Consider the following 15,000-nt stretch of genomic DNA (forward strand, 5'->3'; position numbering starts at 1 on the left):
CACAAACAGGACTACCACAAACAGGACTACCACAAACAGGATTGTCACAAATAGGATTGTCACGAACAGGACTACCACAAACAGGACTACCACAAACAGGACTACCACAAACAGGATTGTCACAAATAGGATTGTCACGAACAGGACAACCACAAACAGGACTACCACAAACAGGATTGTCACGAACAGGATTGTCACAAATAGGATTGTCACAAACAGGATTGTCACAAACAAGATTGTCACAAATAGGATTGTTACATACAGGATTGTCACATACAGGACTACCACAAACAGGATTGTCACAGACAGGATTGTCACAAACAGGATTGTCACAAACAGGATTGTCATGAACAGGACTACCACAAACAGGATTGTCACGAACAGGATTGTCACAAATAGGATTGTCACAAACAGGATTGTCACAAACAGGATTGTCACAAATAGGATTGTTACATACAGGATTGTCACATACAGGACTACCACAAACAGGATTGTCACAAACAGGATTGTCACAAATAGGATTGTCACAAACAGGATTGTCACGAACAGGATTGTCACAAATAGGATTGTCACAAACAGGAACGTACAGAATTAGTAATGAATAGATGATGGAAAACAACTATGGTCAGCTTACCTTGATTGCAGGCAGCATACTGACAGATGAACTTCCTCCTAGCGTCACAGTTCCCCACCGCCCACCTCCACCGGCCTGTAGTGTCCTCCCTCATATATACACAGCTTCCCCGGGGTAGGTCAGGCTGGCGTACATCCCAGTATCCCTGGAACTCTGTCCCGTTCTCACCATTTGACCATTTCGCCACGAGCCCATTGTCCACTGACGCGTCAACTTGCAGCAGAGATGCAATGTGTGTTTCTGGTTTCCATACATCACCAGTCAGGTTTTGAAGTAGCGTTAGACCTAAAATATGGATGTAGAGCGAAACTACAGTATAAGATACATTTCTTATGTTTTTTACATAGATTTTAATGCCAAATGGTAAGAAATAAAACATGAAACAAATAATTAAAGGACTTTATTTTTACCATACTTTGACAAGAAATCAATATATTTTTATCGAGAGGGGATGTTTAATAATCTATATAACATATATCATGCTCTTTATATCTTATCAAAAGCGCTTAAGAGTAAGTTTACAAATCGTATATGGCGCTATATAAACAGGTACATTTTATCTTGAAAAGGATCTATTCAACATATTTCATAAAGAAAGTATGTCATCTCCGGAAGTATATACGATATGATATTATTTAATAAGATTTTCACATGATATGCCATTTCATTTCATTTCAGAGCACTGCTACATAGTAGAAGTAGTTAAATAAATAGTGATGCAAGGGGAGTAACAACGATTTAGTTGAAAGTAAGTCTCATTTATTGTGTTAAGCAAGGAACCTCGATGGGATTCACATCACACGAAGTCCCTCGCCATACACTGGCATATATATTTTGGTAATATGTAGTTTATAAATATCTTGTAGAAATCTATACTAATTCAAGGCATCATTGGTATCATCATCTAGCCACCGACATTAGTCAAATTATCTTATATTCAACATTTTGTATAATAAAAGGCTTGGAAGTAAAATGAATTATATTTTTTCAAGTATATTAGCATTATTCTCATCACTACACTGTAAACAATCCTTGAAAACATTAAGATTATTATGAACATGAGCATCGTGCTGTGATGAGTTTATCGGAACGTGTCTTTGACTATGATATTTTCAACATTCAAAACAGTAACGCTAAGGTGTTTCCTGATCCTTTTTGCTATCACAAACAATATGAAATATACGTCACCACAGAACAACAATCAATATGAAACATACGTCATCACGAAACAACAATCAATATGAACCAGACGTCATCACAGAACTGCACACAATAGGAAACATACGTCATCACAGAACAACAGGCAATTTGAACCATACGTCATCACAGAACAACAAACAATAGAAAACATACGTCACCACTGAACAACAAACAATATGAAACATACGTCACCACAAAACAACAAACAATAGGAAACATACGTCATCGCAGAACAACAGGCAATATGAACCATACGTCATCACAGAACAACAAACAATATGACACATACGTCACCACTGAACAACAAACAATAGGAAACATACGTCATCACAGAACAACAGGCAATATGAACCATACGTCATCACAGAACAACAAACAATATGAAACATACGTCACCACAGAACAACGTAGAAACATACGTCATTACAGACCAGCAGACAATGTGAAACATACGTCATTACAGACCAGCAGACAATGTGAAACATACGTCATCACAGAACAGCAGACAATGTGAAACATACGTCATCACAGACCAGCAGACAATGTGAAACATACGTCATTACAGACCAGCAGACAATATGAAACATACCTCACCACAGAACAACAAACAATGTGAAAAATACGTCATCACAGACCAGCAGACAATGTGAAACCTACGTCACTACAGAACAGCAGACAATATGAAATATACGTCATCAAAGACCAGCAGGCAATATGAAACATACGTCATCACGAAACAACAATCAATATGAAATATACGTCACCACAGAACAACAAACAATATGAAACATACGTCACCACAGAATATCAATCAATATGAAACATACGTCACCACAGAACAACAAACAATATGAAACATACGTCACCACAGAACAACAAACAAAATGAAACATACGTCACCACAGAACAACAAACAATATGAAACATACGTCATCACAGAACAACAAACAATATAAAACAGAAGTCATCATAGAACAACAAATAATATGAAACATACATCACCACAGAACAGCAGACAATGTGAAACATACGTCATCACAGACCAGCAGACAATATGAAACATACGTCATCACAGAACATCAGACAATGTGAAACATACGTAATTACAGACCAGCAGACAATGTGAAACATACGTCATCAAAGACCAGCAGACAATGTGAAACATACGTCATCACGAAACAACAATCAATATGAAGCATACGTCACCACAGAACAACAAACAATATGAAACATACGTCATCACAGAACATCAGACAATGTGAAACATACGTCATCACAGACCAGAAGACAATGTGAAACATACGTCATCACAGCCCAGCAGACAATGTGAAACATACGTCACCACAGAACAGCAGACAATGTGAAACATACGTCAACAACGACCAGCAGACAATGTGACACATACGTCATCACAGAACAGCAGACACTGTGAAACATACGTCATCACAGAACAGCAGACAATGTGAAACATACGTCACCACAGAACAGCAGACAATATGAAACATACGTCATCACAGAACATCAGACAATATGAAACATACGTCACAACAGAACAGCAGACAATATGAAACATAAGTCAACAACGACCAGCAGACAATGTGACACATACGTCATCACAGAACAGCAGACAATGTGAAACATACGTCATCACAGAACAGCAGACAATGTGAAACATACGTAATCACAGAACAGCAGACAATGTGAAACATACGTCACCACAGAACAGCAGACAATATGAAACATACGTCATCACAGAACAGCAGACAATGTGAAACATACGTCATTACAGACCAGCAGACAATGTGAAACATACGTCACTACAGAATAGCAGACAATGTGAAACATACGTCACCACAGAACAACAAACAATATGAAACATACGTCACCACAGAACAGCAGGCAATGTGAAACATACGTCACTACAGAATAGCAGACAATATGAAATATACGTCATCAAAGAACAGCAGACAATATGAAATATACGTCATCACAAAACAGCAGACAATGTGAAACATACGTCACTACAGAACAGCAGACAATATGAAATATACGTCATCAAAGAACAGCAGACAATATGAAACGTACGCCATCAAAGACCAGCAGACAATATGAAATATGCGTCATCACAGAACAGCAGACAATATGAAACATACGTCATCACGGACCAGCAGACAATAGGAAACATACGTCATCACCGACCAGCAGGCAATATGAAATATGCGTCATCACAGACCAGCAGACAACATTTAATAAATCGTCATCACTGACCAGCGGACGATAAGAAACAAACGTCATTCCAGAAACATACGCCATCACAGAACAGCAGATTAGAGGAAGCAAGTATTTTACAGAACATAACACCAGACGTAATATACCACAGACCAACACAATACGGAAAATAAAAGAAGATACAAGTGGAAACATAATTATAATATAAATGTATACAACTGAGGGCGTGACGTCAGACCTAGCATCACCCAAACTTACCGATCCAATACTGAGCATGCGCAGTGCGGATAAGTTCGACGACGTCATTGTGAAGCAGACGATCGGTGACTGCGACCAGATTTGATTCGTAGCTAGAACATGAAAAATAGGCAGTGAACTGTCTAACAATTAATGATAGATTGACATTGACAGTTTTAAAAGAAACGGCATTTGGCACAATGGCCGATCAAGGATTTCTAAGGAGGGAAATTTAACCTCAAAACTTCATTTGAGCCACACATAATACCCCATAACCGTCATTTTAAAGAATAAAAGTAATTTCCCTTTTCTGATAGCAGAAGCAACACCCCAAACCTTCCCGTGTCCGACACTGAGTTGGTAACATGTTGCACGTTACCTTCTACAGATCCCGTGAGCCTCGATCCACGTTGACTGATGGTCGACTAGTCTGAGGCACCATGTGTCCACCAGAGTCCAGTTAGACGCTCCACATTCCAGTGTGATGTTCTACAATAAGTTGTTCACGACTACGTACGCTGTTTGTTCAACCCAACAACATTCAGTATGAAAAGTAATTCAATATGCAGACATGTTTGGTTTGAGGCCTTAAATATAGCAGAAATTAGAAATCAGCAAATGATAAAAAATATAAACTTCGTTCATTTTACAACTTATACTAACCACTCTTGTTGGCCCTGATGTTAGCGCGTGCGGGGGTCTTACTGTGGGAGGAAACCGGAGTACCCGGAGAAAACCTACGTGGTCGGGCAGGTGACCTCATACCTTTTCACGTCCGATCGGGAAATCGAACCCCGACCGCCTTGGTGAAAGGCAAGTGCGCTCTCCTCTGCGCAAACCGACCACCCGACCAGCAAATAGTATGGCTATCTCTAATATCGTTGATTTTGGGGATTTGCTAAATCTGGTAAATCATTTAGAGGTAGAAACCTTAATCTTACATACTGTGGTGTCAATGTTACAAGGACACTAAACAATGACCATTACTTGCCTTTTAATATTGTTTTTAATTATCTAACCATCATCTCGGTTATCATAAAAAACCCACATATACCATCCATTAGGTTGAGCAGCCATTGTTTTCAGCTCCCTATAAATTATATTTTTTTACACAATTTACACACACAGAGCCTCAAGGAATGGAATGTGACATGGCACATATAGTTTAGTGTGCATTGTACGCATGCTTAACGTCGTACCGAAATATGGACTCGACGAAATGCTTGATCACAATATGAAATCAAACATAATGAAATTTCAGAGCATGATACTACCCTGCCCAGAGTATCTAGGCATCACGCATGTATCTGACAGCTTGTTATTAATCAGATAGTAGTTCCTGTACGACTAACATCGCCGTTCAAATTTACTTACTATACTGACATTTTACGAAAATAATCCCGTTTTCATAAACCATCTGTAAAAGAAGAAGAAAACTCTAGTATGTTACATACGTCTACCAGAATGGGTCCGTCCTGTGCCTGTACCAGACTGATCCATACCAATGCTCCGAGAAACAACATTATAACAACGTCCACAATAAACCACACATCTGCAGTCCCTACCAAACAATACTGGGAGCCAGCTCTGTGAGGACACTTCCAAAGCACGGTGCTAGTCGCCCACCCGTGTCCAGATGTAGCTATTCGGTGCAAGTGGGCGTGGTGACAAACGAACCCGTCACCATCGTTGCAAAAGCATCAGATATGAAAAGGTAACTTTTATGATATTTTGATTTATTTCATTCTTTACTTGTGAACCATACGCGCACCATTGCACCGGGATGAGTAACGTTGAACCCTAAGTCGTAGCGAGTTAGTCATTGAGTTGTTATACAAGACCGTACAAGAGACATGACAGAGTGCATGAATGTTTCAGGGAATACGAAACAGTTTTTAAAATGTAGAAATAATTTGAGAAAAGAAAGAAAGAAAAGTCTACCGTGTAACGTATGCCTCTATTACACAGTTGCAATTATTTAGTTAGGGATGAATTAAAAGCAGCATCAATCGCTTGCTACCAAGTAACTCAATCGGTGAGAGGATCAGTCCAGAGTTTGAAGGTCCCGGATTCGTATCCCGGTCAGCCTGTTCATTTCCCCTCTCCGGTTACACTCATGTGCTCTAAAAAAAATCCACTTGCACATTTTTATACCCTTAAATATTTGCGTATACTGTATTTCTGAAGCCTTTTTTAAGCTACCAACCTGAACTAGTTAATAACTCTCAACGCAACTATGCGGTATCACAATGTATAAGTGAGTGGCGACAAATATGGGGTTTTGCTGTATCCTACTACATTTCGTAAAAAACACGACAGATATTGGGTTCTGCTGTATTCCGCTACATGTCTTAAAAAGGCGACAGATATGAGGTTCCTCAAGGATCGTTCATCTAAGTACTTTGTCAAGTAAGCTTTGAAGATACTAAAATACTTGTAAATGTTTTGCTCAGTGCTCACCTTCCTTCAAATGAGTTCTGAACATGTTCAATAAATCTTTTGTTGTATCATTTCCTCACTAAAATCTATAATGTGTTTTGACGATATAAAACCAGGCTTGTGGCCATACCATTACCGCCCCTGCTTAATATTCAGCATTTAGCGTCAGTGTAATGTGAATGGACGGAATACTATGCTGGGTGCCTTCAGCATGTTATTTCAGTGAGGTAGCACTCTATACAGTCGGATGAGATCCGCGTTATCGCAAGGAGGCAAATATACCAACATACCGCCTCCAGCACACGTACACACGCACGTATACATTACACACATATATGGACGTTCCTAAATGACATTAGCTATGAAGAAGAACGTTAAACAAAATAAAACCAAAACAGCGATACGGCTGTTTATATCGAAGGCGCTGGTCGGGGACACGACTGATTACATCCAAGGGGACGGTCGGCGACACGGCTGTTTACATCGAAGGCGCTGGTCGGGGACACGGCTGTTTACATCCATGGGGACGGTCGGCGACACGGCTGTTTACATCGAAGGCGCTGGTCAGGGACACGGCTGTTTACATCCAAGGGGACGGCCGGCGACACGGCTGTTTACATCGAAGGCGCTGGTCGGGGACACGGCTGATTACATCCAAGGGGACGGTCGCCGATACGGCTGTTTACATCGAAGGCGCTGGTCGGGGACACGGCTGTTTACATCTGTTATCACATATCTTTTGTGCACCCTTGGGTCTTGTCATACAGGCAAAGTCTAAGCCCTTGTACGCGCCACCTTGCGGATTATACGAGTTGACTAGTCTCGTATACCTGTTATCTATGAGTTATGATTTGCTTAGAGATAAAAGTGAATCTTGCGAAAGTGTAACCATATAATTGACATGTTAACTTTCAGATTAGCTCTTTGGTCATCAGCAAAACACAGGAACCACTGTTTTTCAACATTGTCATTGGTCAGTTTGGATACTGGAACCGATCAAACAGCTTACCGTTAGTATTCGGTTTTGTCAGAACATATTCCGGTTGTACAGAAAAGATATAAAACTTATAAGGAAGATTGGCCCGTTAATAGGTTGTTAAAGTTAACATTTCAGAAGCCATTGACCTAAACAATAGAAATATCTTTGCAAAACAATTATTTCGATCAAATTTTCAAGTTTACGTGCCTAACTGTAAGCAATATCAGATCAGATTTGTCCTTATGTTAACAGGAAATGACACAGGACCATACGCTTTTACTTCTCTATCTAATGAGAAGTCTTGGGAGAGTCGTCGAGTTACGTACATGTACCTCCCGAACCCCGCTAACTACAGGCGGACAACTGGAATGCTGGCCTGATTTATCGACGGTGTTATCAACACAGTGGAACATTGTTCTCCACTCGTGATGATTTAAAATGAACAGAAAACATTCCTTTCCAATATACGAAAATTAACATTTAAATATGCATATTAAATCATTCGGTTGCACAGGCGAGTCGAATGTGCCTGTCCGGTCCCCGTACAGCTCGTGTTTACAAAGCTCGATTTTCCACTTGATAAGAAATACATCTCATATTAACATTTTATACGCTAAATATGGACGATTACACCTGTAAAAGGAAATCCGTGCACTGTCAACACCCCTGTAGTAAATAACAAAAAAGTATTTAACATTAAGTTTTGACGGCACATTTAAATGGCCTTTCTCTTCGTAGACTGTATGTATTTTGACATGCTTATTACGCTGTACGAAATCTTTCAATATATTTCCTTTTTTTATGTTTAATAAATTGCTGTGCATAATATTATGTATAGTGTAACATTAACATGTCTGGTGTACAGACCTATATAAGCCTATGTAAGGTGATTTTTTGTCAATTACATAATTTATGTATTGATATTTAACTTTTGATCTCTATTTATCTAATACTTTATATCAAAACGATACGACCTATTGTAAGTTTTGTTTTTAGCCATAAAGACTCCTCTAATTGTTGGCCAAATGTTTACATAACAAACCAGACACAGTAACATGACTCTTCAAGTCAATTCCTGACAAGTTTTGGATTAATACCAGAAACCAGAGTAAAAATAATAATTCTAACTCGAAAATACAAGGAGAATTGGACAAGGTGTAGTAATCAGCTTGTTCGGCTTCCTCGACGACTGCTGCCTTGTAAACTAGTAACATCCAAGTATCGCCTTGTCCTCACAGCGAGAACTAGCTAGAAAAGCGACACCAAAGCAATAAGGCATACTAATAAGTACAGGATCAGGATGGCGACCATGAACTTGTCCATAGCCCCATTAACTTGTCCATAGCCCCATTAACTTGTCCATAGCCCCAATCGACCTGCATTGTTGCGATAGTCTGTACTTGAGGCAAAATGGCAGTTAAGGACATTCCAATATGGCTGCCACACCAAACTGTATATCAAATTCAGTATTGCATTCCGTTAACATTAAACAATCCCTGTCACAAAATGATCCTCCTCCAATATTTATCAAACATAAGTCAGGTACATGAACACTAAATTTCAGGAAAAAACATTCAATGACTGATGAAAAACTCACTTTTTATATGTTCATTTTCCAATCTAAATAAAAATCACAATTCAGTGAAAAAAACATTTAAACTTGTAAATATCATAAGGTTGGATGACCAGGAAGATGCATTTGTCGAGAAAAATGTGAGAAAATGCTTCAAATCTTGAGAATGATGACATGTATTTTGATTGGATATTTTACAATAATTCATCAAGATAACAAGACTTTTGATACACGTCAAACCATTTACCTGAGTGGGAACCTGTAGTGAATGGTGTACAGGTAAAATCTCACTTGCTTCGCATGCTTTTTTCCAATCTCAGTCAGCCTTGTTCGCTTTATACTCAGTTGTGATATATTCAGGGGAAATATATGCCATTATTCTGGAGATTTGACACATTTTCTTACAATTTTCTCGACAAATGAATCTCCATATACTCACCTGTGAGAAGAACAAGCAGTTTTTCTCTCTTTTTGTATATATATTTATCGTTTGTTTGAACTTTGGGTTTGAGGACAAACTATTACATACTAGTATTTAATTATGAGCAAAGCAATACTTTTTTTAATGTTACATGCTGAATTCTATTTTGATATTTTCATTTTTGCTTTATGAATTAAATGCATCTAGTTAATGTCATACATTATACTTATACAATTTGTTACGATTAGATCATTATTTTGTATTATAGACGGAATCTTTGGCGAAGTTTCTAGATGCAGTCTTTTAATGGGCAAAATATAATATGATGGCGCAACCGGTCGGCCGCAATATTGCCTTGGTGATAAAACTGATGCTTTGAGAAAGACAGCGGGGATGTTGGGGTGGCAGTGTAGGGAATACCCTGCAGCATTTGGAATGATAATATACAAATGAGATTTGTTATTAGCTTTTGAACCCTGTACGTGGAAACACGTCGCTTTACTTCCTAACAACCTTTTGTTTCCTAGCGCCTTGATTGTCAATACCTCACATTGCCAGTGTTGAACGCCCGCCCCTTACGAGGACATCATTGGTTTCTGTTCCAATGCCAGGACATACCAAAGTCCTAAAACGGTAGTTGGCTAAGACCGAGTGGAATAAAGTGGTGGGTGCCTTCAACATGGTATTTCAGTGAGTTAGCTTTCACCACCGCCTCCAGCACACATACACACATATATACAGTACACGCATGGAGGGACGTCGTTAACTAACCGTAGGGAATTAAACTATGTATAACAGGGTAGACTTACCTTATATATATTTGTTTTTTACAGCATTATCCAGGATAGCCTTAGCGTTAAATGCATTTTTGTAAATGTCAATCCAACATGTAAAAGCTTCCTTTGTTATTTTGTTTTCAATAATGACACAACACACGATTCCAAACAAAAATATTTATTACAATTTCTTTGTACAAAAATCATTAATAGTTTTGATTTCAAGACAGCTTTTTAATGCTTGGCATAAGATATTAGATATGATACTGTTTACATTCCATAATAATCATATATATATAATAATCTAACAAGATATTTACAAAGTATATGGATACCTATAATATTTCTGTGTAATATTTGTACAACTCTACAGTGAACATCTAAGGATTTCCTTTGCTCTGTGGACAACACAGCCTGTCTCCTATTTGCCCGATCTGAAGGGGCTACACAAGGTCTACGTCTCCCTTGGACTTATAATATCTGTACGTTATAGAGTGCGTTACATAACTGACCTTAATCTGGTTAGTGAAAGTTGGTCACATACAAGTTACAAAACACCACAGATATTTATATTATATCCGGTCAGTACAACTTTTCGCTTTTCACACATTTGATATTTTTGTTCAATTCATTATTTATACAAATCTCTACAGTAGGAATATTGATGATGTTTTCGTTTTACAAACTGTTGGCGACTTAGTTAAATGTGTGCGTAGTCTCGCATTGGGCTAGTACTACAAGCAGATTACGACATTAGTTTTGTTCACTTTTATAAGGATGTTCTAGGTAGAGACAGGCCAGGAGCTACTTATTTAAAGCTGAATAAAACATAATAAGGAACACTTGAATATACTGCTAATTATTTACGTTCGGGGGTTCAGTATATAATCATTTTTGCTCATATATGGTTTTATGATACCCGATTAATTCTACGAGATTCAAATTGATATATAGCTATAGATATATAGAGAGAGATAGATATATATTCATTCTACATTCTGTAGTTATAGTATATAAATTGTACAAACGAACAAATAAAACAAAAAATATAGCATACATGTAACGTCGATCAGATCTACCTGTACTCAGATACATTAGATTGCAAGGATTCGCTGGGGCTAATATTTCATTTACAGTAGTTTAATGCATTAATAAGTTTGCATAGGTAGTAAGTTTAATCAGCGTTATCTGTATTGCATAGGCAGAGACAATGATGTCAACCAGAGCATTTACCTTAACGAATAACCGTACTCAAGTAGCGGTGTATCATACAAGCTGTAAACTTTTTACACAACACAATCATAGCCTCTACCTTAACGAATAACCGTACTCAAGTAGCGGTGTATCATACAAACTGTAGACTTTTTACACAACACAACCCGAGCCCCTACCTTAACGAATAACCGTACTCAAGTAGCGGTATATCATACAAGCTGTAGACTTTTTTACACAACACAACCCGAGCCCCTACCTTAACGAATAACCGTACTCAAGTAGCGGTGTATCATACAAGCTGTAGACTTTTTATACAACACAACGAAAGCTTATCTCTTTAACAACCCCTTGATCAGGGCGAACATCTTGTTAAACCACCTCTGGACCAATAAATTCAGGTTAATAAACTAACCAGGACTAAGTAATCTATTCCTAGTCGGAGGATGCAGTCACCACATTCGTAATATTTCAACGTCTTCTTAAGAATGTCTTATCCTTTGTCTATATAGGCCAAAGATGTACCAATATCACACATGCATGTCTTAAAATGCACAAAATGGACATATTAGATATTTTTATCATATAAAAATGGTTAACATGATTTAAAATAATGGTCAGGATTACATTTATTTAGTAATTATTTTTATTTATTTTCCAATGGACACAATGAAATAATCATACTTTATTATGCAAATAATGTATCGCTTTATTATTCAGGCAATATTTTACGTTAATCTAGGCTAAGGTTAATGTATATATATAAATCTAAAATACACCAGTATGAACCATCGAACTCAACAAGAACAAACGATTGACGGAAGCAGCGCTGCTTCTGGAGGATTCGCGTGCATTGATTCATCTGTTGTAGGTGTTTGAGGAGTGATGTGATTGTACAGACTCTACTCCATTGCTACTCCATTGTCAGCCGATGGCTCAGATGTGTTTGTGGAGTGATGGCATTGTACAGACTCTACTCCATTGCTACTCCATTGTCAGTCGATGGCTGAGATGTGTTTGTAGACAGCATTATGAAAGTCACTGAGGCATCACTTGTGGAGGGCCGTGAAGTTCTATTAGACATTACAATGTCAGTGAAGGAGTGTTTGCAACCTAACATAGCCATTTCTCAACGCATATCACACTGGAGAGCAACATGTTTCTACAACATTATAGTGATCCATATGTGTTTACCTACATGAAAGTATGCAATAATTCTACCACATATAAAGAGGATTTCATTGTTTCTTCCATACAATTGCACATTTAATTAAATATTTGTATTGATTTAAAACCTAACCTTCGACCTTTTGAACACGATAGCCACAAGAGCAGGCAGCATTTGATATCAGTTTTATTTTTAGTTTAAGTAACATAACTTGGCCTTGACGAACCATGCGAGGAATCAAAATATTTCTTCTCCATCTACAGCGCAACCCTCATCCAAATTTTGCGAATTTTACGATCATTTGTTTTGAATATTGCAACCCGTCAGGAAATGTAATGGACGGACAGGGGATTAGGGGGAAGAGGGGTTAAAAAGAGCATATTTTCATATACATAATGTAACAGCTGATCTATATTTTAAAAAAACTTGACATAAATTACATTTCTTCATGAGAATGACAGCTTAAGCAATTACAAAACACACACACAATGCTGCATATACTTGATGTGTTCTTTGTCACTGCCTGGGCACGACGAAACTTTGTGCTGGTAACACACAAACACTTTCCTTACATGTTTCTAATGATAAAGTCCATTTCAGGCAGTGTAAAAGGCAGGATCTGATGCTGCAAAAAAGAAAAAGAAAAAAAAAAAAGATAATTTAACCCAAAAACAACCTTTAAAGAAATCCTAAAGAGAGAGTTCGATTATCCTGAAAGTATATCAAAGAGATATATGGGATATACATCAATCTTCTTTTTGTTGATAACGGGATTGTAGCAGAAACAAAGCACTCAAATAACACTTGTTCCAAACAACATTGGATACAACGAATGCCATTTTACTGGGTATGAGCATCATCGGGTTAAGTGTTCAAAATTGTATTTTGTTTAAAATATTACAAGGTACAACATTTTGGCAAGAGAGTAAGGATGGCAAATATTTACCTCTAATAGGTTTCATTTTGTTTTTTTCTCTGAATCTTTTTTAATTAAGAAAGAGATACACATATTGTGGTTAGACTTTAGCCTTAGCAATCTACAGGTTAAAACAATATGTATCGCAGTTCATTACTTATGACGAGTCATTTTAAGATTTTAACACATTTGACCCCGTTGGCCTTAATTGTCGGTCAAGGTATGTTATTGAAACTCTATTGATCGCCCCTTACACAAGAAAACTCCACTCTATGCCTAATGATTCATTACAGAAAGGTGTTTTTTTACAATGTACACCTATATTTGATCAATGCTTATATCCATATGCATTCATTCCAGCAAGCTACTAGTTAACTACGACATCAGGCCAAGAGGGATGCTACATGGCAAATCTGGTTGAGATCGGTATACGCATATAGTAATATGGTAACGATCAAACGTGTTTCAGTGAAATTAGCTGGGAATAAGTACCACAAGGCGGGTCCAGAATCCGTTGCTACCCTATGGTAGTATACTTGTATTTTTTCTTCATGCCAGCAATCATATATGACTATGTGCATGGATCTTAACCATTTTCAAGCTAATGAGTCTTACGCCTTATGATTCATTTGAATTATTTTGAACATATGTAGTTNTGTCACTTTAAGGAGAGGACTTAGATAGGCTATGCCTGATGTCTGATCCTATTGACTATTGCTTATATTGTCAATAAAATTTGTTGAAATTGAAATTGAACATATGTAGCACAGTTTACACTCGTGACCTGTAATGTGGATCAACGGCATTTATCTGAACAAACTGATATTCCTCAACCTAGTAACCTACTCACCAAGTATCCTGACCATAGAAGAGAAGTTGATGACGGACGGACAAAACGCAAAGAAACAACTAACTCAGACATTAGTGTAGAGTGAATGAGGTACAATAATGATGTATAACAATTTATGGACAGAATTACTTACTGCCGTTCTGGAAATCCAATGTGACTTCTGGGTTGATGGCATCTCCAGAAAAGGACCTGTTGTCGTAGAAAGACTCATGGACGGAGGGTGGAGGCATCAACGCTGGTTTTGAGTACAGTGGATGTGCTTGCATCCGAGAAGGCGCTAGTTGGTAGTCTTCAACTGTCACATATTTTTCCACTGGTGGTGATGCCGTCCTGTAGATAAATGATCAAGTGTTATAAACCAACAAA

General features: G+C 37.9%; 2 protein-coding genes across 2 annotated transcripts in view; both read right to left on the bottom strand.

Moving 5' to 3' along the window:
* LOC110466352 overlaps positions 1-795 on the bottom strand; it is an 80,197-nt gene extending 79,402 nt beyond the window's left edge. The window contains exon 1 of the mRNA XM_021522799.1: positions 635-795. Within this exon, the coding sequence (XP_021378474.1) occupies positions 635-728 (94 nt within the window). The 5' untranslated portion in view covers positions 729-795. The remainder of the gene's footprint in view (positions 1-634) is intronic.
* A 10,095-nt stretch (positions 796-10,890) lies between these two features.
* The window catches only part of LOC110466382 (major surface-labeled trophozoite antigen 417-like), a 22,532-nt gene continuing 18,422 nt past the window's right edge, over positions 10,891-15,000 (bottom strand). The window contains exons 13-14 of the mRNA XM_021522832.1: positions 14,768-14,964; positions 10,891-13,493 (exon numbers count right to left, since the gene is read on the bottom strand). Of these exons, the coding sequence (XP_021378507.1) occupies positions 13,465-13,493; positions 14,768-14,964 (226 nt within the window). The 3' untranslated portion in view covers positions 10,891-13,464. The remainder of the gene's footprint in view (positions 13,494-14,767; positions 14,965-15,000) is intronic.

Source organism: Mizuhopecten yessoensis, unplaced genomic scaffold (genome assembly GCF_002113885.1).
Source record: "Mizuhopecten yessoensis strain PY_sf001 unplaced genomic scaffold, ASM211388v2 scaffold1669, whole genome shotgun sequence".
NCBI lineage: Eukaryota > Metazoa > Mollusca > Bivalvia > Pectinida > Pectinidae > Mizuhopecten > Mizuhopecten yessoensis.